This window comes from Motacilla alba, chromosome 3 (genome assembly GCF_015832195.1).
Source record: "Motacilla alba alba isolate MOTALB_02 chromosome 3, Motacilla_alba_V1.0_pri, whole genome shotgun sequence".
In the NCBI taxonomy this organism is placed as follows: Eukaryota; Metazoa; Chordata; class Aves; order Passeriformes; family Motacillidae; genus Motacilla; species Motacilla alba.
In genome coordinates this window covers 93255744-93282615 of record NC_052018.1, presented here as the reverse complement: position 1 = coordinate 93282615, position 26872 = coordinate 93255744, and the positions used below count along the sequence as shown (strand labels likewise).

At 36.4% G+C, this 26872-nt stretch overlaps 1 protein-coding gene across 7 annotated transcripts in view; it reads left to right on the top strand.

Moving 5' to 3' along the window:
- USH2A (usherin) overlaps positions 1-26872 on the top strand; it is a 374988-nt gene that overhangs the window by 77327 nt on the left and 270789 nt on the right. For all 7 annotated transcript variants that reach the window (XR_005256607.1, XR_005256606.1, XR_005256608.1 and 4 more), the window contains exons 16-21: positions 2106-2264; positions 6117-6611; positions 8010-8282; positions 10545-10702; positions 11965-12109; positions 22001-22231. Coding sequence is in view for 3 of the 7 variants with exons in the window: in XM_038134130.1 (XP_037990058.1) it covers positions 2106-2264; positions 6117-6611; positions 8010-8282; positions 10545-10702; positions 11965-12109; positions 22001-22231 (1461 nt within the window). In the remaining 4 variants the exon portion in view is untranslated. The remainder of the gene's footprint in view (positions 1-2105; positions 2265-6116; positions 6612-8009; positions 8283-10544; positions 10703-11964; positions 12110-22000; positions 22232-26872) is intronic.

Below are 26872 nucleotides of genomic sequence, written 5' to 3'. Positions count from 1 at the left end.
AAGGAAAGCAAAAGTAAGTTGCTGTCACTGTCCAAATAGTGTTCTTTAAGGAAAAGACTTTTTTCCTTAGCAATTTTTCTACTTAACAGTATCTTAGATGCTGCACAAAAATGTGCAATAAACTACTTTGCTTACATATTTAAAATTCAAACCAGCAAACCTCTGGAAGCGATATGCAATAGCGTGAGACTGCAAGTGGAGAAGGTGATGCTGGTAAATTGCTGTGATTGCTCAGGTCTTGTATGTATATATTACATGGAGAGAAATTATTTTAAGTGCCAAAGGGATTTAGGAGCACTTCTTTCCTCTGATTCTCAAACTTTACTCCTGTAGACACTTCAGCATACGTTTACTTCCTAAGTGAGATGAACTCAAAAGCTGCAGATTGTCAGCAGAGCAACCTATGCTTTTTGAGGGGAGATGGTGATTATGTTCAGTTCAATCCAATGAATTCTAGAAATGTTTTGTGCTATTTCTTGGCTGAGAGTGTGCAGTAGAAGCAGGGCTTTTCATTATCTTACTCTAAATAAAGAGCTTAATCTCACTTTCTAGATTTGTATTAAAAACCTGTATATAGTGTACCCACTGATCTTGGTGTAAGTCTCTACATCTATTTCTTGTGTGGCTTGAGGTCCTCATGATATTTTCTGTCTGCAACTTCATTCTTTGCTTCTTGTCTCCTGTTAGCTTGGCTGAACAGATTTTAGTAATTAACTTTTGGTGATACTAAGAAAATATCCACATAATGAAGAGGATGATAGTTTATAAAAAGAAGAAAATAAAATCCATGCTTCAAATCTTGATGTTCTCCTATAATACTTAATGTAGGGGAGGAAAGTTAATTGGGTGGTTCTGAATCCAGCTCCTGGTACCTTACTCCATGTGCTGATTTCTATGCTGCCTTGGACTATCGTCATTCCTCAAGAAAAATGTTTTCCTCTAAATCCACACTTCCTTGGTGAGGAAGATGGGGAAATGGCACAGTCTGCCTTAGATAGCAGTTACTATCTGCCAAAACAAACCTGTGTTGTTCTGTGCTAATGCATGGTGTAAGGGACAGAGAGTAGAGCTTTCCTCAGTGTAACTGGATTACTGGAGGTCCTACAGCAAGCTGTGGACTCATGCTCTGACCTGAATAATAACATAAAAATAGAATCATGGAATCATCTAGGTTGGAAAAAACCTTTGAGATAATCGAGTCCATCTGTCAAAATGTATGTTTATGTTAACATGTGTGTGTATATGTATATAAAGTTTAATTTCTGAGTATTAGCTATTATCTTAGGAAGGACCATGATCACACATTTGGATGACAAAAGAGCCATAGGGGAGATTTTTAATGCTCTTTCTTAAAATATGAGGCATTTGGCTTTTGAACTTCAAGTTTGTTTTTCTCTTTATTGATAATAGTGCAATTAAGTAGCACATTTTTCAAAGTCAGTGGAGGTGGTAGGAGAGTCATATTTTGGCAAATTAACATGTCAAGCTGATTTCTTAAACTGTTAGATACCTTACTCTCATGGGTATGAATTTCACTGGAAACAAATGGAAGTGAATTGCCTAAATAAACGTAAAAATTTTGCCCTTTATGTTTTTGCGATTTCATTATATTAAGCAAGCTTATTTTAACACTTCAGTAAAATCTGGACTTAGCTGGACTTCCCATTTGTATTTTACTTGAGGAGTTTATGCCTGGTCTGTGCTAAAATGGAATGAATCGTCTGAAAAAAAAATCCTAATTGAAGTAGAAACTTCAATAAAGTGACCATATAAATAGGTTCTCGTTTTAAAAAGATCTTGAAATACATTTAAAAGAAACCCCACTTGTTTGGAAAACACGTGCTTTACTTTGGGGTGGAAAGGAGGATTAAGTTTATTCATCATTTGTTTAAATATATACACTTTTTTCATGGATAAAAATCTTTGTTGAAGAGCATTTGGATGGATTGGATTAGTCTGTCAGTGTCTTGCCCTGGTGACTGTGCATTTACTCAAAGGGTTTTTTGGGTGAAGAATGCTTAGCAGTTTCTTTGCATTTTTCTCTAAATTTGTGTGGTTATTGATTACCTTGATTTTTACATTCTCAGTTTTTGTGTGTGTTTTAGCTCCTTTCCAGCAACCTCCTCCTACAGGAGAAGTTCTCAATTCCTCTGTTATCAATCTTTCATGGAGTTCCCCTGACTCTCCAAATTCTAACAGGCTTATTTACCAGCTGTATAGGGATGAGGAAGAAATTTATACAACTGAAGACTACCATCCTTATAGTAAGTAAGGTTGCATCAAAGATTTTGTGTTTGTGTGTGTATATATCTATGTGTATTGTTTCTTAGCCATTTCTCATTCCTGTCATTATCATTCTCTGTGGTTTTGAATATATTATCCTGTTTCCCTTTAATGAGTTATTGTTCTGTGTTACTAGTTTTGCTTGAAAGGAATGAATACACTAGTCTAAAATCTGGCAAATGGAATCACCCAAAATGGCTGATAACGATTTTAATTTTTAATCTGAAAAACTTTAAAATTTACTTAGCAAAAATATTTATTGAAAATATACACAGATGCCAAAATCTAAGAGTCAAAGTCACAGATAAAGAATTAGGGTGAACAGACGAGACTGTAATATGCTTAAACTTTCGTTTTTCATCTTCTTGGTTTTAAACTGTTAACAGATAGGAAAGGTTTTTGTGGCCTCTAACTTTTAGCACCTTCTGTTAAGCTATCAGTGTAGCTCCTGATTTGTCTTTAGCAGCACCACTTCTCTCTTGTTGAGGCTTGCCAGGGGATCCTCAGAAGGCAGTCCTAAAGGATTCGACACTCTGTCCAAGCTGGAAAGGCCATTTTGTGCTAATATTGATCCACTTATCAAAGAAAAGGAGATGGATTTGGATACTGTGTGTATGTATACAAGGCACAGAAGTGATTTTTTTAAGAGGATGAGTGTGGTTCAATGACACTAAGGTTTGACCTCTGTTCCAGGAGCTTCTTCAGTTTGTTGCAGTTTCTTACCAATTCAGCATGAATGTTTTGCAGAAGTTGAGTCTCTCTAGTTGTTGTGTACCCTGGAGGGGAGAGAAAAAAAAAAAAAAAAAAAAAAAAAAAAGCTATTTTTCAATGGAAGCCCAGAATCTTCTGTTTTGGTTCATGCTGCAGTGTTACAGTTCATTACTATGTGGCTTATGTTGTGACTTTGGGCACTCTGCAGTACATACTGTGAGGAAAGGTATGTGACCCCATGTAAGCATGAGATTAACTGATTGAGAGAAAGAAATATTTAAAAAATGTAGAGAACTAATAGAGAATATTCAACACCTTAATTCAGTTTAAAGGCCTAACTTTAGTAAAAAATATGAATTTTAAAAGAAAAGCTGTGATATTTCATTGTTATACATCTATTTAGTAATGTACTTGAATGTACAGTGCAGTGTACAGTGCATTGTTAAGGATTTTATTTCATGATTCTACCTAAATTTCTTTCTTTCTGCTTTGTAGAAAGCAAAAAAATTCTGGATGTATTTAACTGGTTAATGAGACATTAACATGTTTCTATTTAATGAAACATTATCTTCTTAAAAACATAGATTTGGTTTCAAAAGGCATTTTAACATTTCCTGGAAATCCCCCTGATTAGTGATATTAAATCATCTGCTGGTGTTTGGATATCAAAAATACATTGTTAATGCTGACAGAACGTTCCCTAATGTTATTTTTTTCTTAGTATAGTTTGGAATTTGTAATGCTTATGATGTGAGAGTACAACTGGATTAACATTATCTTATGGCTAAATTAGGCTTTAAAAAAAAATCCAAGGAAAATGAAGAATAATCAGCATGGTGACCTGGATGATAGTATTGCAGAATGCCCAATTAAAACAGTGTTTTTTCCCAGACAGTCTTTGTATTGAGGATAAAATTAACTAGTTGCTCTAAAATATGAAAAAACCCCAAAGTTACTAACAATTCTAGCTCCGAATTGAGGGTTTTTTAAAATTACTTATAAATGTAACTAAATACAAAATCATAAACTCATTAAGGGTGGAAAAGACCTCTAGGATCATTAAGTCAAATGATGAACCCAGCAGTACCATGTCACCTCTGAGCCATGTCTTCAAGTACTACATCTTTTTTTTGACTACTTCCAGACATCTTTAGTCTACTACACAGCTAGACAGCTCATTCTAAAGCCTGACCACCCTTACCGTGAATATTTTTTTTCCTAATATCTAATCTCCTTATACCAAATACCCAGCCTTCTCTAGCACAATTTGAGGTCATTTCCTGTCATCTTCTTACTTGAGAGAATAGCCTGACCCTCAGCCTACCACTTCATTTCAGAAAGTTTTAGTGAGTGATAAGGTCTCTCCTGAGCCTCCTTTTCTCCAGACTGAGCAACCCTAACTCCCTCAGCAGCTCCTCACAGGACTTGTGCTCCTGACTCTTCACCAGCTCTACTGCCCTTCTCTGGACATGCTCCAGCACCTCAATGTCTTTCTTGTAGTGGGGGCACAGAAATGAGCACAGGATTTGAGGTGAGGCCTCACCAGTGTCAAGTGCAGGGGGAGATCATGCTGCATCTTCTGCCTGCTCACTACTAATACACAAGGAGGTCTCAGCAGGCACTGTTCAGCTGGCAGTTGTTTCCCAGCCCTGCCTGAAGTACCATGGTTTGCAAGGTCTGAAGGTTATAATGTGGTCTCATTATTTCTGGACCCCAGTGATAATGTTGTGATTGCTTTAAGGAGTTGAAGTACTGTAAGCAATTACTGGGCTGAGTCTACTGCTTTTGTGCTACATTGTCAAAGGTTGAATATCTAGCAATACTCAGAGTTTTGTGGTCCTCTTCTTTAAGTTGTAATCAGGGCAGGGCTGGCTTGCCAGTGTGGATGTACAGAGAAAATGTAGAAATAGCTTCATCCACTTCATTTGCTTTGCAAAAGTTTATGCATCTCTGTGCTCTGACACATAATATATTAGTCAATGTTAACTATTTCTTAAGGCAAAAGAATGTAGGGTGTTATGGTTGTACATAAATTCATATTGTGCAGTGATGACTAAGATGCGTAACTGCTTCTGGGATATACACAGGAACAGTTAATGGCAATTGGTACTAAAAAGGTGCTAAAAAACCCTAGTAGCTAAGAATAATGGAAAGTAGGTGTGGCAGCAGCTCTCTGGTCACAGTGAGGAACAGATAACTTTCCCAGGCATCATGCTGGGAAAAGTCTGTGAGAAGATCAGAGAAAAGAATGAAAAACAATTCTAAATCTTAAATTGCTGCACCTGGTATTGTGAACTTGTGGAACGTGTTATGGAGATTTGTTTATCAGAGGGTGGTTTCTTAATTAGCCAGTGGTGATGGTGTTTGGATTGGAGGACCAATTAGGTCCAGCTGTATCATAACTGTTTATAAAAGAGCAATGGGTTTCTTAATAAAGATGTATATGATCAGCCTTCTGTGAATCATGGAGTCTATACCAATTATTACCCGGTCAGGGGCCCGTTTGCTGGGACAAGTATGGGGGAGGAAGGTAAATATCAGCTTTGTATATACCTTTTTAATAATTATTTGCACTTTTGTTTTACTTCTTATCCAAGATCAAATACTTTTCAAATGAAGTTTTAAGCATTGTTGTAGAAATGAGGGAGCGAAAACACACAAAGTTGAAATATTTGGTCTCATGCCATCAAATTAATCAAAAAAGAGGTCTGAAAGTTTGCACAATGGTTTGGGTTTTTTTTTTCTTAATTATATTCTCTAATATTGATGCTGATTTACATTTGAAATAATTACTTTGAAGAAAAAGAGGAATGAGAAGATAATTGCATTAATCTTCATGATTGAAGCAGGAACTAGAAGTTTAGTGGAAAAATAATTTCTCTAATGATGCTAATGTGCAATGGAAGATAATAAAGGATAAAAGGGACCTTTTTTTCCCTGCGCAAAAAAAAAAACCACAAACAAACAAACTGAGAAGTTTCAATGTTTATAATCTCAAGAAGAGCATGTGGACAGGCATAAATATGTATTGGATTAGAGCTGGACAGAATTTAGGTGTAGCAATTGAGATTATTTTTAATGTCTTAGACTGATACAGTTGTCTTCTCACCTGTTTGTTTTAGGTGTTCAGACCTTCACGGATATCATGTTAGCTCCATATACCTTCTACTCCTATTACATCCAAGCCAGCAATGTTCATGGTTTTACAAGAAGTGATTCAGTGACATACAGAACAAAATCTGGGACACCTGTAGGAAGCTTGGATTTAAATCCTGTCTTTCCTGTTAGTCACCACTCTGTTTTACTTTACTGGACAAGCGTCTCCAATGACTCTGGGCCCATAGAGAAATACGTTTTGACTTGTACTAGCTTGGTTGATCTGCAGCCTTGTGGTCAGTATGAAGGCTTAAAGACTTCAGCAATTATTTGGAATCTCGTTCCATTTACAAAGTATGTTTTTTCTGTGCAAGCTTGTACTAGTGGAGGCTGCTTAAAGAGCCAGCCAGTAACTGTAGTTACTGCACAGGCTCCTCCGGAAGGGCTACACCCACCGACTGTAGCAACCATCAGCTCTACAGAACTGGCTGTGGAATGGTCACCTCCTGAGAAACCAAATGGTAGGATATTGTCTTTACTTTTGTCAATCAAAGTCTTTGCAAGGGAGAAGGAACATTTCCTCAAATCTCACTAGAATATCCCTGTCCATGCACCATGTGCTGAGAAATGAAGTAAGACATTTTCCTAATTTGCCTGTTTGCCATTAAGTGTATCCTCAGAGTCTGTGTTTTATTCTTCCAGTCCAGAAATCCACTGACTGTTTGGTCCAGGATTTAGCACTCAGTGGCATCTGCTGCAGCAAAAAGCACATTTATAATCAAACATTTACAGTAAAATTAATTTTTTCCTAATTTGCCAGATTGCTTAGTGTAGACAGATGTGGTAGTATTGCCTGACAAAAGATAAATAAGAAGATAACATGGAAAAAATTCTAAGAATTAACAGAGAAGTCTGTTTTTGAAACCATCCGTCATGTGCAGTAGCCAATTCTATTACCAGTATAACTTTGTTAGGGATTAGGTGATTGCCAAGAGTTGCTGGTCTAACTTGTGTAATAATATTTTAGGTTTTTGAAAGTGAGAACACAGCTGTTGTAGGATACTTCTGTGATACCACTGATTTTGTTGGTAAAACTATCTTTTAATATATGAGCAATGGAATTTTGTCAACTTGCACTAACATGCACAAGTATTTATGCATGTGAAAACAAGTATTTTTATCTGTTCACAGAATGGGTATCTGTCTTTGGGGAGCTCAGCTTTCACTTTAAACATCTAATTTTCCAGCTCTTTCCAGTCTGGATAGGAATAATGCCCACACAAGAATAACTGTGTGTTTAGAGGGGCATTTTGTACAATGCAGATCATGATATTTACTGTTGGCACCTCAACCTGTGTCATACACTCTTCATAGTCCATAGCCATGACATGCATCTAATGGCCAGCACAAGCAGATTTAAGCAATATTCTCATATTTGCCTCGATGTCTGGTCGGATTTCCTGGTCTCTCCAAAGACAAAGAGAAAAGCTCTTTCTCCTGAGCAACCTCTCCAATTTAGTGCATGAATACAGACCCAAATGCATAAATTTTATGGTGGTTATCTCTTGGCTTTGCAAGAAATCTCTGGTAAGATTTCTTAAGATCTTTTAGTTAAACTGCTTTCACGATCCAGCCGAAATAATGTATTGCTTCATACAACAAGGCTGATTGATTTTTTTACCCCAGAGTGGTGAGGCCTTCCTGTGTCTATAATAATTTTGCATTGGTATAAAACTGATGTACATGTATCTCCTATCCAATAATATGTTTTAAAATGTTGGCATTAAAATAATTAAAATGTCACTCAAAAATTCTCTTTTCTTTGTCTTACTTTTTTTTTTTTTTTTAAAGAAGTTGATATTTTAGTAGAACTCCAGATATCATTTAAATTTGCTATTTTTTCTGGCCTTTTCCTCTAGGTATAATTATAAGATATGAACTTTACATGAGGAAAAAATTAAAATCAGCTGGGAACTTTCTTCCTCCTGAAATTCGTATTTTCCAAAGCAGTGGATGGTTCAGTCCTCAACCTGTTGTGGAATCTCAGAATGAAAATGCCTTGGCTCCACCCCAAAGCAGTACCACAGTCATTGATCTGGAGCCATTCACAGAGTATGAATTTTATGTGCTAGCAGTAAACATGGCAGGTAGCATATCTTCAGATTGGATATCAGGACGAACAGGAGAGGCTGGTAAGCACTGGTTTGAATTTATTTGACAAAAATTAAAGGAAAATGTAGATTAGCATGTATTCTTAATTTTCCATAAAAGTGTTTAATTAATGTTAACTAGGGATAAATTCACATTTTTAACTAATTCAAGATAGGTCAGATGATCTCAGAACTAAGCATGAAAAGCAAAAGCATTTTCTTTCCCATATCATGTTGTTGAGGGAAATAATCCATGTCAATTAACTCTACATTTAAACTACAAGATGGCAAAATATACCAAGCAGTATTTTAATTTGAAGACTTTGAGAAGGTTCCCTTTTCAGGAGTATAGTGCTTGAAACTTCTGCTGAGACCCCATTAGTGAGAGATGCCTCTATCTGAATTAAAGTTCAGATGAGACCATATGCCAAAGCCAATTACATGGATTTCATTTAACAGGAAATGTGAGGTGTAGAGATAGAAAGAAGGAGAAAACATGGGGTGGAGAAGAGTGGTCAACAGAAGATAGTTACCGCCCATGGATCCAGCAGTGTCCTGTTGGTCCTTCTTCACTCTGGTCTTCTCAGTGGTGATTCTGAGGTCATTAAAAATTTTTCACTATTTATACTTTTTAGCAAATAAAAGAACTAATTCTCATTGGCTACACAGTTCTCTTATTCTATTGGTTAGAGGATTCCCTTGCTTATAATGCTAATTAGTCTGCCTGCTCAGTCTTTCGCTTTTTTTTTTTTGTGTCAGTGGGTTTCTTGGGTTGAAGGGCTGTCAGTCGGTGGTCACAATCTCCCCTGATGGATTTACCTTTTACCGAGTCAGAGCTGATTTCAGCACAGTTGCCAAGCTGGCTTTTTTTGGCCTGTAAATCTTGCATTCTTTGTGCCCACTCTCAGTGATACATTCGTCTTCACAAGATTTTTTTAACGTCCAGCTGGGTCTGAGATAACATCTGGACAATAGTACCATCTTTATCTTATCTCAAGGTCTTGCTGTGGTGGCTTATCTTACAGTCCAGGTTCCAGGTATCCAGAGAAGCATATTCAGGGGAGCTTCAGTGGTTCTTGGTGTTTGCAAAAGCCATCTGTCCCAAGACTTGGGGTGATCTTTGTTTGACCGGTGATATGTGTGTGGGCAGTTGGTTCTTTGCACAGTTTGCCAAAGTGGGAATCTTTGTCTGGGTGCATTTAACCAGAATGAGCAAAGCGGATCTCTCATGCAGCGGGCCTGAAGTTAACACCATCCTGTCGCTTCCTTCTGTGCTTATCTCATGGCTAAGTCTTTTCTATTTGAGACAGCCAACTGTGCTCTTTAAGTCCTTGCAGCTCTTCATGGGCTTTTATAAAGGCCAAGTGTCATAATATGGCCCCTTTTTATCAAAGTGTAACCGGTTCGCAGCCTCCTGTATTATGACCCTTCTCTTCAGATTTTCAAAAGGGCTTTGCCACATGACATATTATTTCAAATATCAGCAATTTATTTCAATACTTTCAGTAGAAATCTGTGATTTTCAGACTGATAAAGCCTATGGTTAACAATTAAACATCTCTTGTAATGTTACTTATGTTTTTGTTTGGTGCTAGCTTGAAAATCATGTCCTCAGTCATTTGCTCCAGCAAAACAGCAGGCTAAACTAATTCCTCCTTCAAAATTAGCCTTTTTGCTTATCTGTTCCTAAATATTATATGTTATAAAAGTGTTAAATTGTATTTGGGAAGAGGTCCATTAGTGCAGTTGTTTGTACGTAGGAGAAGTGCTGTGAGTTGGTATCCTATTATTACAGAGGAATCAGGTGGGGATTTAACTGCAGTGCAAACAATCCTTTAACAGATTTACTATGGAAGACAGGGGAACTGTTTTGTAAGAAGTGAGAGACATGTTAATTTCAAACTGGCCTAGCAAACAGAATTGCTTTTAAGATGCTGAAGTACTGAACACTTTTTCCTTTTATCAGTTTTTTCCCATGTTGCATGAAGTTTTTCTTCAAGGCCTTTTCATTTGTATGTACTTTCCTACCTGTTACAGGGGATAGGACTGTAGTGTTGATTAGTATTTCTTTGAAGACACAGGCACAGTTTTAATTTGCATTCACAGCCAATATAGAAAACAGGAGAATGGTGAGTGAAGTACTTACCAAAATAAGGTGAAAATTCCAGCTAGACTTGAAAATAACGTTAGAGAGGGAAAATAAATGATTGTCTGAAATGGTGTTTTGCAACTACAGTGAGGAAGCTTGCATTACACATATTGCTCACTTATTTTATTAATAATAATAATTTAACTTTATTTCAGCCCCAGCATTCATGCCATCTCCATCAGTATTTCCTCTTTCACCATATTCCCTTAATGTGTCATGGGAAAAACCTGAAGATAATATATCAAGAGGAGAAGTGATGGGGTACAGCATCAGTTTGATGACTGAACAAAGGTCCTTGCCACCATTTTCCCAGGTATTATTGTTAGTTACATTAAGTCTTTCCTAACTGTTAATAATAAAATTGATAAAACCTGATGTCCTCTGAGATGTTGTGATGAATTTTTTCCTTGGTTTGTTGTGTGTTCTCTGATTACCTACAGGTTTGATGTAATGCTATGTACTACATCTGCATTTTAAGCTGTCTTTCTTATTTGACTTGTTTTCAGTAGCAGTTGAAATTCAAAATTAGGAGAGATGAGCTTGTGCAACAAAATTTAAATTACCCTTATATTTGTATATACTGGTTCTATATTGTTGCTGTACTTGCTAGGATGCATAAAGCCATATTGTATTGTAGGTATCTACATTTTCCTTAAAAAGGTACTTATCTAGATGAGTTTTTGAAGTGGGGAAACCTAAAATACTGGAAAGAAACAGATTTAAAAAGTCAAAATATTTGAATTTAAAATACTGTTGTAATGTTTGAGTGACTGGGTTTGGCAAACAGATATCATGGCATTAGTAGTAAGCTGAAAGCTGAGGAATGAGCCGAAACATGCTACATAATCAGAATATGGGAGTGGATCTGGTGCTCTCATATTGTATTTCTCATTTAGAGCTGATTTTGTCTTTTGGGCAAAATCTACCCCAAATGGGCCTCAGTTTATTTGCTTATCAACTGGGGGTACTGCTGTTCTTGGGCCTGTTGTAACAATACATAGATGCCAATTGCTTCTGGTCACTGGCTTGCAAGATTCTTCATGCAAAAAACATCTGATAACAAAGATACCTAAAATGCTACAGTTTATTCAGTTCCCCTCCCACTGGTAGCTTATACTGATGTTAAAGTAAAGCCGATGCAAGTGTTTGTAGGTATTTGTTATTCCCCTCCCTTCTAATGCCTGCTAATCAGGTCACTCTGTCAATGGTGGTCAGATTTCACAACTTAATAGTGTCATTTTTGTCATCTCAATTGCCACTGGACTGTTTGTAGTGATAACTGCACCACCACACAGTTTTATGAGGCAATAACTTTGTTTCCTCATTTATCCACTCAGGAACTGGCTTATTACCTCATAAAACAGTGTGATGGGAAGTATTATCACCTAAATCCCAGCTTGTTCAGACTCTCCAAAATAATCCTCTCCCTCAATTGGTCTATTCAGGCTTTCTCACGTCTGAGTGAAGGAACCTGCAAGTTCAGAAACAAGTTTCTTATTAGTGATCATGTCATCAAATGACAGGAATGAAAATATTATTAACCAACTGTTGTCTTCCAATCTGTTGGCTTTGCAGGTTTTGCATATAGCCGAGGCCCATGAGCTCTCCTACGTAGCAACAGGATTAAAACCTTACAGGACGTACAACTTTACTGTTACTCTCTGCAATCAAATTGGTTGTGTAACCAGTGAGCCAGGCATGGGGCAAACCTTGGCAGCTGGTAAGGAAACAATCTGTAGCAAAGTGCAAAGCTGGCACATAGTTTACTAATGAATAGCGTGATGATGGTCCTAGTTTGATGCACCGTGGCAGGGGTAGGTGTTGTATTAATACAAAGTGACTTGCTTAATTATTATTTGGTTTTTTTTGACAGATTAAACCCAAAATGTTTTCAGTGGAGGTTTAAGGTGCTCTGCTATGGCAGTAGGATTTGTGTACTGCTCTCTCAGTTGCAAGTTATGATATGTATGGTTTTTATTCATGTTTGTTTAAACAGCGAAGGCACATAAATGTGGCTGCATCCACTCATTCATTCATGATGCTAAGAAGCTGTTAATTTGTTGTTGGGGTTTTTTCAGTGTGTGTTTGCATAACAAGAAATGTAAAATGCTCCAGCTGTGCCAATGCCTTGCTTAATACATGCAGGACAAGCGGCATGGCTTTAAGAGTCACATAAGTACATAGTGACTTATCGGAAGCAACTTACGTGCTTTGGGTCTGCTTTTTTGAAAATGTTTCTTTATTTAGCTGCTGAGATTTGAGATTTTGCTTTGTAGGTATGTATCTACATGTCTATGGGAACAGTGCTAAAGAAACTGCATATATGTTGCTGTGCACCTTAATGCATTTTCTGTCTTCAAGTTGATTTCAGTAGCATTGTCATGGATTTCAAAGGTACTGCTTACAAATTTAGGGGAAAATAGATATCAGTCCAGAACAGAGATGAAGAAAGCCTGGATTTCCTTTGAAGAAAAGACTGGCATAAACTCACTTCTTGGACAGCAGGAGTTCAAGAGGGTTTTAAGAGAGAAATTTGTAGGAATATCAGCTTTACAAGTCTCTTTATTTATGGAATGAGGTAGTCAGTATGGTTCTTTAATACTATAAATACAAGCTCAAACCCATGCTATATGACATACTGAAGAGAGCTGACCATTTAACAGTGTGGTTTCCTTTTGTATAGGCATTTAAAACACGTAAGTTAATGTCACAATATTAGCTAAAATGCTTAACTAAAAATGTTAAATAATTAGAACTAAGAACATTGAGCAATTAGTGGTGTTTTCATATGGACGTTGTGATGATGGTCTTTGCAATTACCTCTCTCACGTAATTTTGTCTCACGTAGGAAAATGTCGGAAATTTTCTGCTGAAGTGATATTTAAGGTGTTGGGATATTGCCTCTAGTCTGTCCTCAGTTGTTCATGTCTATTTATTTCATTGCCTTTCCATTTTTTTTTCAAGTGGAAGGCTGGCCATATACAGAGCCTCCTACTTGTTATAAGTATGACTTTATCCCATTCCACACAGCCATGAGGAATGATGTTCCAGTCTATGCTGATAACCATGGAAACAAATATTGTCTAAACAGCACACCTTATTACTACAAATGATCCAACTTTGCATTTATACATTTATTAAAAGATTCAGGAACAATGGCTTAGTTATGCTTGACAGCTTGTTTATGACCATCTCCTCCCTGGTTGTGTTAATACTCAGAGACCTATCACATTAGAGAAGACAGGAGAATACAAAATAGCATAGCAGGCATGTCCGCATTTATTAGCTGTTTTGTGGTGAAGCCTTTTCCTACTTATTGTTGTAAGCTTTGAAAGAAAAGAATCAGTGCTACATTGTGTTCCTTTTATTTTGTATTTAAAGCATGTTATTGCAATGTGTTAAATTTTGGCAAACTGAAAAATGAAAAACTTATATTTTGCATGCAATTTGCATGTGTCTTCCACAAGTCTCATTTTTTGTTCCTGGAGATATTTATTTCATCCTATCCATGCAGAGGTATTTTTTGTGTGTGGTTTTTTTGGTTGCTTGTGTGAGGTTTGATTTTTATTTTTTTTTCCTTTTGTGTGTGTGTGCATGTTTCCTTCCATGAGGTTCTGTAAAACTATGTTTCCAAAGACAATTTTAAAAAAGCACTACTTATGTGATGACAGTCAAAAGGAGTTAAAACTTGAAACAAAATTGGGAAAACCAATCCCTGGCATTTGTAAAAATAGATAATCAGGTCTTAGTCCATTTCTATACTTCCTTTTTTTGTCACTGAATGTGCAAAATGAAATGAAAATTGCCTTTCTAGGATTGTTGGGGAGTTCTTTTTTATGGAGGAATGTCTCCCTGGCAAAGAAACAGCATACTTGGCTGGATGCCAGTCCCACTCCATGCCCTGGCAAAGGCAGCCTTTTGGAGGAAGTCTTGACTGAAATGTGTTCCAGCATGATGGTCCCCTTGCATCGTAACAAAATCCAGAAGCTTTTAATTGTGTTTCTAGTTGGGCTAGAGATTATAGTAAATTGGACTAATTCTTCTTCTCTGGTCCTCAGGAGGAGGAGCAGAATGATAATGGAAAATCATGTCCACTCACTTTTATGTATGTCTGGTTTATGTGTCTAGGTTTATCACATGGAACATTTCAATCAATGGGTATCTTGATGGCTGTGATTTTGGCATGCCCAACAGATGTGTATTAGGAAGGGGCTTCTTTTGAAATTGCCAATGGCTTCTAAAATTTGCCACTAGAAGTCTCAAGTAATTTTTAAGCTTTATTCAGATCCATTAGGGTAATTTGAAGCTTAGTTATAAAAAATATACTCTTTAAAAGCTAATCTTTTTCTCCGAAGACTTGGTTTGTTGTTTTTTTTTTAGTTTGGTGGGGTTTTTTTGCTTAATACATTGTAAGACAGAAAATGAAAACAAAGGCAGAAACAGGGGCATGAAATAACTAGAAATAAAATTATTGAGGAAGAAAAGTAAAGGGTTTTGGATAAGATTGAAATGATAAAGAAAAGAGACTACTTCACACAGGAGCAGAATAAGGATAGCACCCAAGGGGGCAGAAGCATCAGGAAAAGTCTGCTGATTTTTCAGTGAGAAGCCTCTTGGACTATGAGTGAGTAAAATCCAGAAGCAAACTTAATGAGTGGATTCATTCTAACTTGGTTCAATATAGGCATCTGTACTGGGAATGTCACATGTGTAGCTTTGCAGGAGTAGAGTGAAAGAAAACTCAAATTGGCCATATGTCCTTGTGTCTGTCAGACTGGTAAAATTACTCCTCCTCACCAATACCCACAATACAATACCTACAATGGCTGTGAATGGTATTAAAGAAGACAAATCAGAAGAATGTGAGGGGAGAGTGTGAGAAAACAAGGTAAACTTGCTAAGAATGGAGTTTTTTTATAAAAAGGCTGAGAGTTACAAATGCATATGGAGCCAGGAGGATGAGCTAAATAAAAGAACAGTTATGCCTGGTGCTCCAAAAATGGTAAAAATTGTTGGAAGATCAATGTTAGTGTAAATGCAGTGTTGGGATGAAAGATCAAAACAAGTGTAGGAAGGTAATAGAAGAGAATTACCCATCTCTGTTACCTTCAAAGAAAAGGTGACTGCACAGAATGAGAACCTAAATTTGATCTGTCCAGATACAAATACATAGAGAGCAGACTTTTAAATATGCTATTAATTAAGAAGTGTTTCATACTTTTTAATCAGTCTTTTAAATAGTAAATTCAGCAGCTGCAGCTTCCACAATCATTGTGGTATTTGAAATATTTTATCTGCTGCAATATTCTGCTCATGCTACTGAAATCCTTGGCTGATAGATGAGGAAAAGTTCATTGTTGATACTTTCTTTGAAAATTTGAAATCCAGTTTGAAGTTTGCTTTAGTCTGTGCTATTTACAAGATCATCAAGTGGATCTGCATGTATGTTACTGAGAGCAATATTAGACAGTAATTATGCATATTTCAACTCAATACATAGAGCAAAATTTTCTTTTATTCTTCTCTCTGGGTTCTGCCGTGTTCAAATTCCTATTTATTTTTGAGAATGGCATTCAGTCTGTTGTTTTTACTAGGTCTTAGGCTTTTTTTTTAATTTCAAAAGCAGGTTTGTTGCATGGTTTTCTCTGGTGTAGGATTCTGATATGGTACCTATAGAACTTTACTAGCTGGTACCAGTGAGAGACCTGGTCCTTTGAAAGTTTATTTTTGTGAGAATGTGTCTGCATGAAATTATGAATTACCAGCACAAAACATTCATGTTTTCAAAATTTTTCAGTGAGGCAGAGAAATGCCATTTTATTCCTATCATCTTCTGTCATTTCAGCAGGATGCAATTAGCCATGTGAATGCTTGGACCAGTACAATTGCTTACGCTACTGATCTCAAATCATATAGTCAAAGGTTGCCTAAACAATCTATACAACTAAGTTGCATGAGCTGCTGTGTGACTAAGCTTACTTCTTGTAATTAAGCTTGCCTTTCCTTTGCTCTTAATTTTTTAAAAAAAATTCATTTAAAAAGCACTTTTTAAGACATAGCCAAGTATTTGATTTGTGATTGCTGCCATTTACCCAACACATTGTATTCCTGATCTTTTGCTTTTGATGGCAATTATAAGGTTCAGAAGCTAATTTGTAGGAGATATTCTTCCAGCACCAGCTGCATCTGGCTTCTTGGCAGACTTCTCAACCAATTGTATTTGGGGCTTTGGAGTTGCCTCTGGGTTTGTTGGGGTAATTCTGGGCTGTCTTACACTCCTTGTTGTTTTATTTTTGATTACCCTTTTAATCTGAGTAATTTGTCATTTTTTTTCCATTTTTTCCATTCATGAATAAGGTCCGGTGCAGACCCTTTTCAAAAGCCTCATTTGTTAATGTCTGTCATAAATGGCTTTTCTACAAAAGGCTATGCCTCAATTTTAAAATCACCAATACCCATTAATCAGGTAGTAAGAAATGTATAGTTTTCTTTGTTACAGAAAAGAAATACGAGGGCCATTTGCTGCTGGCCTGGAAACTCAGATTGTTTTGCATGCATGTACATAAGTCTTCATTGTGAATAGGACCCAAAGTGATTAAACAAGCACTCTTAATATGTTAATTTATAATTTTAATTACAACAATCTTGTATATATAGTCATTAGTGAATACTAATATAAATATTTTTCTACCTTTTTATTCATAATGCATAAACCAATCATCCAGTTACTTCTCGGCAGTTGCCTGTTTCCGTTTCATAATACAATCTTTGTTCTTAGTTATGAATGCATTTTGTTCATTCCTGTCTTGAATAATCCCTCATTAAGCTAGTCACTTTCTGCTCCATGCTAAAAAGGAAAAATTATCATGCAAATGTGGCATGCCATATTAAAAAGCACATTACCAAACACTTTTGTTGCTGTCCTTCAATTAGTTTCCCTTCTTTGAATTTAATTTCATTTGTTGTTAAACTACTGACTTGATGTATGGACTCATGAATTTGAGGCTGCTGCCAAGAATGTAGCAGGAAAAAAAAAATCAAAGCCTCTTCAGAAAGCTACAGAGGCAAAGCTGAAATGAATTTGCTTCACCTTTGACAAGAACACTTGAGCAGCACTGGAATCCTCTGATGATTCAGCTTGGCTAATTATCCAATTATTTATTCCAAGAATAAAGATGCTGTTTTACAATTAGAAAAGTGTAAAGTAATCTGAGAAATTTCGTAATGACAGATGACTTAAGTAACTTCTGAGATAAATAGAATCTGCTCAAACTTGTCTTGCCAAGTGTTCAAGCTGTGGTTAAACTGCTCTTTGAGTTTCAGGGAATCAGTAGGGAATTAAAAGTTATTTGTTTCTTCTCCCCTACCAACCCCATATTATGCCATAAAATAGCTCAAAACAGCTCAGTTTGTTCTTTTTCCTCTTTGTCAAATTTGCAACATTTTAAAGCTATGTTTAAGTTGCATTCCTCTTGATTAAAAGCTTTTGGTTCAAAGCAATACTTTTTAATTGCCTAATAATATAAGTCAGTTCTTAGGAAAGAACCGTGCATCTAGGAGTTCATTTGCAATATAACTGAAAAATTCATTGCATGGCAGTAAAACAATTTACTGTTAATTACAAGGAGAAGAATTTGCTGTACCATGCTCACAGATTGCCATGAATCATGCAGCACTCCTAGAGATTTATAACAGATGTGTAAGTGGGATGAATTAGCAGGGTTTAATAACAGAGACACAAATCATGCAGACTTCAAGGAGCTTTAATTGATATACTAGAATGTGACGGGCATGAATCACTCAGCCATTCAACAGCACTGTAACATATGGTCAGCTCAATATGCTGCATCTTAAATCGGTTGGTGAGTCGTTGGTTGTCCCATATGGTGGAAGCAATATATTTTTCATGATTTTCAAAAAATACAGTGGATTACATCTTTTTTAAAAAGAAATATGATTGCAACATATCCATGTTACTAAATTTTCTTTTGATGTCCATTGTGGGTGGGTTTTATTCTTTTATTTTGGGAAGGAGTCCAAAATGGACTCTAAAGAATTTATTGTAACTCAAAATATTGTCAGAAGATGTAGGTATATTTGCTTGACTCATTTGCTGTTGGAATGACTGATATGATTGTGAAGTGCAGAAAAGGAGAACATACCTGAAATGCAATGGCAAACTCAAGGTCCTCTGGACTAATTACTGGAATAAAAATGAAATGCATGACCCATAGTGAGGTGTGCAATTTTACCTGCAAGGTAAACTCCAGTATGAGAAGAAAAATATGTTTTCTGTAACTTTTTTCCTTGAATTTGGCATTTTTTATCTTTTATTTTGTATGTATGCATTTGGGATTCAACAGTTAAAATGGTAGACTTTGCGTTGCTTTTACCTTCCTGAACCATTCAGTGTCTACTTGAGGATTTTGGTGGAAGTGTACACAAATATCTACCTACAGTAAGCTGAGCAGAAGTTACTCAAACATATGTAAGCCTGTAAAATTTAGCCACAGTGTAAATATATTATTCCTGGGACAAGAATCTGGCAGAGTACGGAAAAGCTTTAGCAGTTGTATTAGTAAACCTGACAGACTTGAGAAAGGAGTATTGTATCCTTAGAATCATGGCTGCCAGAATTTAATGTCAACAATTAAAATTTATTTTAATCCTTACCTAGTGTTTATTACTGTTTGTATACACAACAGACCTTACTAATACAGAGATGCACTATTAGGTGGAATTACCATCTGTTCAGAGCGAAATGCTGGCATCTGTCTTCGAGTCTAAAACTAAAATGATATTATTTCAAACAAAACAAAATTAACTGCTCTTTACTTACCAACTTCATTTTTGTGTACATGTGTGTGCATAAACACATGGGAAAGGCTTGTTTGTAATGACCTGTGTAGCAACATCTATATTTAGATATATGACTTCAACATAAGCTGTATGGACCATCTGTCTTTATTGGTCTTTTCGGTGCCCTCTGCTACACAATGGCATTCAGCAATCATGGGCTTTTAAATACTGTTTTAGCCTTATAATATATTAAATATGTATTATATAGCAAGACATTAAAACTACATAATTAAAATACACAAAAATGTGACTTTGAATCCACTAAAATGCAGTATGCTCATTATTTTGACAGATGTGTCTTAACAGAATGTGACTAAAAAAAAATTAAATAGGTAAAATTATACTCTATTCATCTTTCAGAAAGTAGCTACAGGTACCACAGTGACACCTTTAGGAAAATATATACTGAATCTTTTAATGTTGAATATTTTTAATTTTAGCATTTAGTACCCTGCTGCACTAGTGCTCCAGATTTATTTTACGACCTTCTGTATTTGTGTGCAGTTGGGTTTTCTGTTTGGATTTTTTTGTTATTTTTGTTTTTAAATACTTATGTAACCTATTATGTACAGTTTTGATGTGCTCATGTGCTGTCTTGATGCACAAGAATTCTCAAGCATCAAGGAGACTGTAGTTTAAATACTAGTGCTATAGCAAGGGTGTTACTTTCTGAAAGGGTAGTCTTGTGTTCCATATATCACAAAATAATAAATTGTGTCATGCCAGTGTTTAATGCATGTACACAGTGCATTAACTGTAACTGTAGTACATTTATTTGTGCTAGAGGAGACTGGAAAATGATTAAAAAATCAATACTTCCCTGTCAGAGAAGCAAGTATTACGATGCATTTAAGTAGTTAATTGCATAAGCCCCATAAAAGCTTCAGGTTTGGGTATCAGAGATGCCATAATTATGGTCCAAGTAACTGCCATTTATTAATACTAGACTTTAAAGGAAGATGTCGTTATTGTCATGAATGCTAGTCAGCTGTATGCATTTTAAAAATAATGAATTTTAGCATTTCTGTTTTGCTATCAGTAATCTGAACTGGAGGGCTCAGCCTCTTCAGTTTGCATTTAAAATGCTGACGTAGGCTGGTATCCTCAGAGGTGAAGTTTTGATTGTTAAGCCATGTTTTCTATTTAAACTTGTGCATTAATACCACAATTCATTAGTGCTGTGCCCTACTTATGCAGGCAAGCTTATGACCTCACACTGCATTACTTCAATTTTGACATTGTAAATTTCTACCATCATGTGAGATACTAATTAGATTGTGAAGTCAGAAATGATACCTAAGCAGGAATTTACAGCACGTAGTGCCTTTGGCAGTTTCCCAGTTCCCCCACTGCCTGCTTTCTCCAAGCGGAACATCTATCAAATTATGGGGTGTGGGGGACAAAGAAAAAGAAAAAATAAAGAACTAATATACTATTGGCAAATAGGAAAAATGAAAAATGTGTTAATGATCTTGGAAATGCAGGAATGTTTAAAAGGATGTTATTAATTCATTTTAAATGAAGCAATCTCTCCTCTAAAGAGCTCGTGCTATGTACAGTGCTGGGCTGTGAAGTAATGTGTCAGATTTTGAAGGCACATATTTTAATTCAGGTTTTATTGTTCTTGAAAGGCATTTATTGCTCTTTACTGTGTCATTATGGGAACAAGTAATTTTTACAAGTTGTCATTGTATTGCGCTTCCTGGGCACAAATGAAGTTACTGTTGTTAAATCCTTCTTTTTATCGGGGAAAGAAGGGTGAGAAAAAAGCAGGATAAGATGTATATAGATTCTGTACATAGCAAAGCGTTCTTGTACTTCTCCAGATGACATCTTCTGTTGTTTCAGTGATGGTCCATTTCTTTCCACCTGTAGGACCATCATGTCATTATCGAAACAGGTCATGCTGCCCTCCAGTGGCTTACTGTACATACTTTTATTAAAAAATGGAATAAGTGTAGTTAATAACTCAGCTGTAGAGTAGCTAATGCTATCAGGGTGTTTAAAAGAATATCAAAGTATTGGGTTTAACAGTAGGAGGATCATCCTATAACATAAAACTATCTTATGCTGCTACCTTTGTGGAAGCACTCTTGTTTGGAGTCCTGGTGTGCACCAGAATTGGTGGAGAAAAATTAGAGAGGATTGTTTTCTTGAAGTGAGCCATTATCTAAACACAAGCTGCTGTCTGGTGTGCACATGGTGAGAACAACCGAATGGGTCTGCAGGACTGTGGAGAGAGAGCTGTTCTGCTCCTCTTAGTGAGGATAGGTCCAGTGACACAAGACCCCTGTTGTCATGTACCATACTGAGATGTAACAAGAGTTATAACTGCTCAAATTTTCCTTTGGTTTTTCGCTCACATTCCCTTGTGAAAGTCATACAGATACACATTTACAGGGGGTTTGGCATTTGAGGGTCATCAAGGAAGGAAGGAATCCAAATACACTTTTTATGAAGATGTTGATTAATATTCTCAAAGATTATGAACGAAATCATTTTAGATACAATTATAGAGACATATGTCTAATAAACCAAGTATTTCTTGTGCAACTGAAAGTAAGTTTCTCATAAAGATTAAGAATGTTTTTGAGGGTTTTTTTTCCTCACCTAGTTAAGCTTCTATGGATATCTGTGTTTATTCTTAAGATCAGAAAATTAAACAGGATGTTTTGCCAAGATTGTTATGTGCAACAAATAATTCCTCAAATATTATGGACAATGATACCTGGATAACTTTTTTTATCCACAGCTCCAAGAAAACTTAGTGCCCCTCGTGTTGAAGGCATAAACAGCACAACAGTAAAGATAATTTGGGATGAACCTGAAGAGCTTAATGGGCCTTCTCCCATCTACCAGGTGGAAAGGATGGATTCATCTTTAGCTACCATGAATATAGAAGTAACAAAAGGGACCCGTTTCCCAGGAAATGGGTATTACAGATTTGCGAGTTCCACTCTCCCCACCAATACCTACTTTACAGGTAAATGCATTGAAATCGCTTAAAAAATATACTAACTGTACCCTGTGTTCATTTTACCATTTAGTATCATGTTCTGTAACACTTTTATGTTAAAGTAGGTAGGTTCTAATTTATTAAAGTAATGTAATGATTAGTGATGTATGGGCTATTTTGATTCTCACTTAAAAAGCCTATGGAACTCATTGGACATGTGGAATTTTTTACATTTATGAGGATTCTTGGGGCTGCATAAGCACTCAAAAAGCTCTGTCTTCCAGTTTCAGAGAATTTGTGTTGTGAACCTGTTTGTTTTGTTAAGGAAAGAAAAAAGCCTGCTACTCTGACAGAATTCCACTGTTTCTGGGCCTTTGAGTGTTCTCTCTTTTTTCTTGATTAGTCATTTTACTTTAGAACCATGAGATTTTCAGATTGAAGCAGACCTATGTCCTGTTTCTGTGATTCTCATCATTTGCTGATATCTTGAATTCGGATATAAAGCAAAGATACAGACAGTATGTTTTTTGCAAAAATGAACCTGATTGCACATTTGAGATGTTGTAGCAATCTGTAAGTGAAGGCTTGCATTTGCCTGTGTGAAGTATGAGTGTTTAAAAGAAGAAACAGCAGAGCTGAAGACTTAAAAAAAAAGTGTATGAAAGATGTGTGTGTGTGTGTATATTATCTCAGGTCATGAGAATGATAGCAGGAAGGGGAAATCCAAAAGGAATCTAGGTGACTGTAAGAGCAAGCATTGACTAGGACACTGATGGTGCTGGGGCCACACCAGTGGCAGTGACACAACTTAACGTGGTATTTGTTTGTTAAGAGAGAGAAGGGCTGCAAAATCCACGCAGCATTGTTGACACAAAAAAAGAATGCCGGAGCTTTGAAGAGTACTTGGCTGTCTGTTCAAAGAAGACATTCCTTGTCTTCACCACAGGTAATTCTAGCAAGAATGTTTGAGCACTCGGTACTTGCAAGTGTGTATGTGCAATTACAGGTTTTGTTTAAAACAGAAATCAGCTTCTTGCCTCTCCATGATCACTTGGTGAATCTGACTTTAAAAAAAGTTGAAGATGGCTTCACTTTTTTTTTTTTTTAAGCTAGGTGCTTACTTGACTGAATAATAAAAAGTGATAATGTGTTAGTTAAATATTGACGCTGTGTTGACTGGCACAACCTGTCTCTTTGTGGGAATCTGTAGGAACAGCTGTTGGACTCCTTTCCTCATCCAAATTGCCCATTGGTTTTCCTGTCATCAGTTTGCACCCTTTACTGTATATTTAGAACCCTTTGATGTGTCTCTTTTGTCGTCAGTTGTGACTATTTTTAACCAAGCAAGCCCAACACCAATCTACCCAAGTTTCGATTCACTCTAGGGTTTAGTTCTACTCCATAAGCTGAGACTGATGCCTTGAGTAAAGTTTATTGTGATGGCTGAGATGATTTGAGAGAGTTTGGACAGGCAGGTTAGAAGATCTTAAAATAAAGTTCCCTTCATATTGGCAGCTGAATTATATTTATCCATAACACTGTGTGGATGAATATAATTCATCATAGCTTTGGACTGTGTTCTTTCTCTTCTACCAGCTATTAGTCAGGGTATTTGGAGACAACCTAGAAATAAAACACACTAGGCAATTTGTCCAGACATCGGCTAATAGTGACTGACAATCAGATTAAATCAGTCTATGCTTGCTACCTAAAAACGTGTAGTTCAGGTTTGGTAACTGAATAAAGATTTTAAGAAATATAAATCTGGGTTTTTTCTTAGGAGGTTATCCATCTGTCCTTCTTCCAAAACATGATGGAGGGGAAAGTGATGGCAAATCCAGGAGAGTTTAGAAAGACACTTAAAGGGATGAAAAATATTCTTTAACTGCACTCTGCAGTTGTTCCGTTGTTGAGACCCTCTCTCATTACCTATTTCTGAAGACAAGCAGCTGGTGATTGTGCTTTATGGATGGAACAGCTTTAGTGTGCGTGCAGCTGTGTACATTTTTGACACAAAAGTGTGCCAGCTTGTATGTGTCAGTCAGCAGACAGATACTTCTTGGTGCGTCTGGGATCTCCCACTGTTAATCCATAAAAAGACTGATGAGTTTATTCATTGCTAATAAATGCAGTTGTCCTCGCTACCTTCCTGGCTGGTCTTACAGTCCATGATGCAAGTGTTAGGGGTAGATGCATTTTCTGGGAAATTTTCCAAAATCCTCTTTAAAAAAAATAGATATTCAATAAATACGGGCTACACTAAGCACTGTCCTGTCTGTAACAAAACCTCCAGCTGCACAGGAAGGTGTGTTCTGAGTGCACATTAGATGAGAGGAAATGAAGTAAAAAGACTTTTTCTGCTCATAGTCTACATGCAACTTATCAGCTGTTCAAAATGTGAAGTGTTTTAGCCATGCATAATGTCATTTCCCAAATGATGCAGACTTGATTTTTAGTACTTATTTGCATTCCTTGAAGTTCTTAGATACAACAGCGTTTGTTGTTCTATGTGTTAGTAGCGTTCTTGTTTTAGTGAAGGAACTTATCCATCTCTCATCACTCTGAATATTGAGGTATTTAGGTGTTTATCTTCGTATCTTCATGAGACAGCCAAGTGGTGTGATTTAATATATGGGGAGCTGAAGTTCAGATTCTACCTAATGTGGGACTTTATACTTAAAAGGACCTCTAGAATTGGCTAGGAGATTTTACAAATTATTTATTTTGTGTGGCTTGCTTTTATTGGTCCAGCTTGTGTGCTGTGGCTGTGAGTCTGCAGTCAGAATGCTGTAGTACCACTGTTGTGTTTGCCTTTCTGGTTCTCTTGTCATCAAGAGAAGTAATATCTATTTTATACAGGGTGTAGAACTAGCAAGCTTGGAGTTCAAATGTCATTCCTCTTGGATGCTACATGTTTTAAAAGAAAATTATTCATACAATATTGATCAAAATGCAGTCTACTCTGAAGAAATTTTTTTGTTTGGCCTTGCTTTGATTCAAAGTTTTCTGAAATAGGATAATGCAAAAAGAACTATGTCTTGCGTGGATTATGTAATCTTTGCTAACCTCTACAGGATGCATGTTCAGCTCTGTAATAATTAGAAAATAACTGTATGAGGTAAGATGTTAATATATTAAGCATTACAAGGAGAACTTTTTTTTACAATGACATTTTTAGTGTTGTAAAGTGGTCTTAAAAATATGTATTTAAAAAGTATTGATATCGGTGCTAGTGTTTTTACTGCCAGATTCTGGCTCGGATACACAGACATTTCTCAGAGTGGAGAATCTTTCCAGTAACTTGTTTCTTAATGAGTTTGCCATGGAACACTGCACAGGTGGAGTTTACATTTGTTCTGAGGAGAAGAGCTGAGAATGGCTGTGGTCATGTGGTGTCGGATCTCCTCACAGCTCTTCATCACAGTGAATTCTCTTTGCAGTAATGTAAACCAAATTCCACTCCATGGGATCTTGAGCAAACACTTGATAGTTAGTCAAAGGAGCAGGTATTTTCATTAGTTTGTGGAGCCAAATAAACAGACCTTTTGCAGCATCCCAACAGAACTTTAGGGGATGCATTATCACTGAATACCAAGAAAATGAACAGGATTAGACATTCTAAAGCAATGTCAGAGGAGAGGCCAAAGAAAATTGTGTAGTTTAAAATAATGAAGACTAAAAGAAGAAATGATAATGGTGTTAAAGTATATAAAAATGTGCCGTTTAAGAAAGAGAATGAACTTTTTGTGTTCATACTGTGAGCAAAGCAGCAATGGACTCATAATAAGCTTAAAATACAGCAAGGTAGATTGTCTTTTTTTTCCCTAAAAGATTCAGGCTAGCTGAGCAAAAGAATTCATTGTTGTGAGAAAGAAATGAAAGCCTGACACTGCAGATTTTAAAGAACACTTGGATGAACATTTGTCAGGAATAACCTGGCTAAAATTGATTCTGCTTTGGAGTAAGTGGATTGTTTCTGTGACCTCTAAGAATGTTTTCCAAACATATATCCTATTATAAACTCAGACTAACCCAATGAAACTGGGAAAGATGTTCATTCACCAAATAACTTTTAGTAGGAAAGAGATGCCTTTTTTTTTTCTGATTGACAATTTTCTGTGTAGAGGGAAGGTTGCATGAGTTGAACAAGTTTTGCTTCTATTTTATTTTTCTTCTTTAGGTATTTTCTAGCATTTCTTTATACAACTAATGATTTGAGATGGTTAGAAATTAGTTTTAATCACTAACTCAGAATAAGGTAATAATTTAGTGTTGAAGAGAAATAATCTAGTCTTCCTGCTCATATTGAGTCCAGCTAGACCTGTTTAGGGCTTTGTCTTCTTCTTTTCTTCATATGTAGCTAAGTATGTTTCCAAATATTGTTCCTGTTTCCAGTTTGACCTGTCTTTTGGTTTACTTTTCTCCCTTATATGTATACAAAATGTTCTGTGTATGAACTCATGTCCATTGCCTCTTATTCTGTCACTGTAGAGGTCCAGAAAGGTGTGGCTTCATCTTCTTTATATCCTTTGGGGAGATAATTGAAGAAGGCAGTAATTGCCTCCATTCTTCCATGCTTGAGACTAAACAAACCCTGTTGTCTCAGCCTCTTGTTGAATGTCGTGTGTTTTGGCCCCTGATTGTCCTGGTGCCACTGGATTTGTTCCA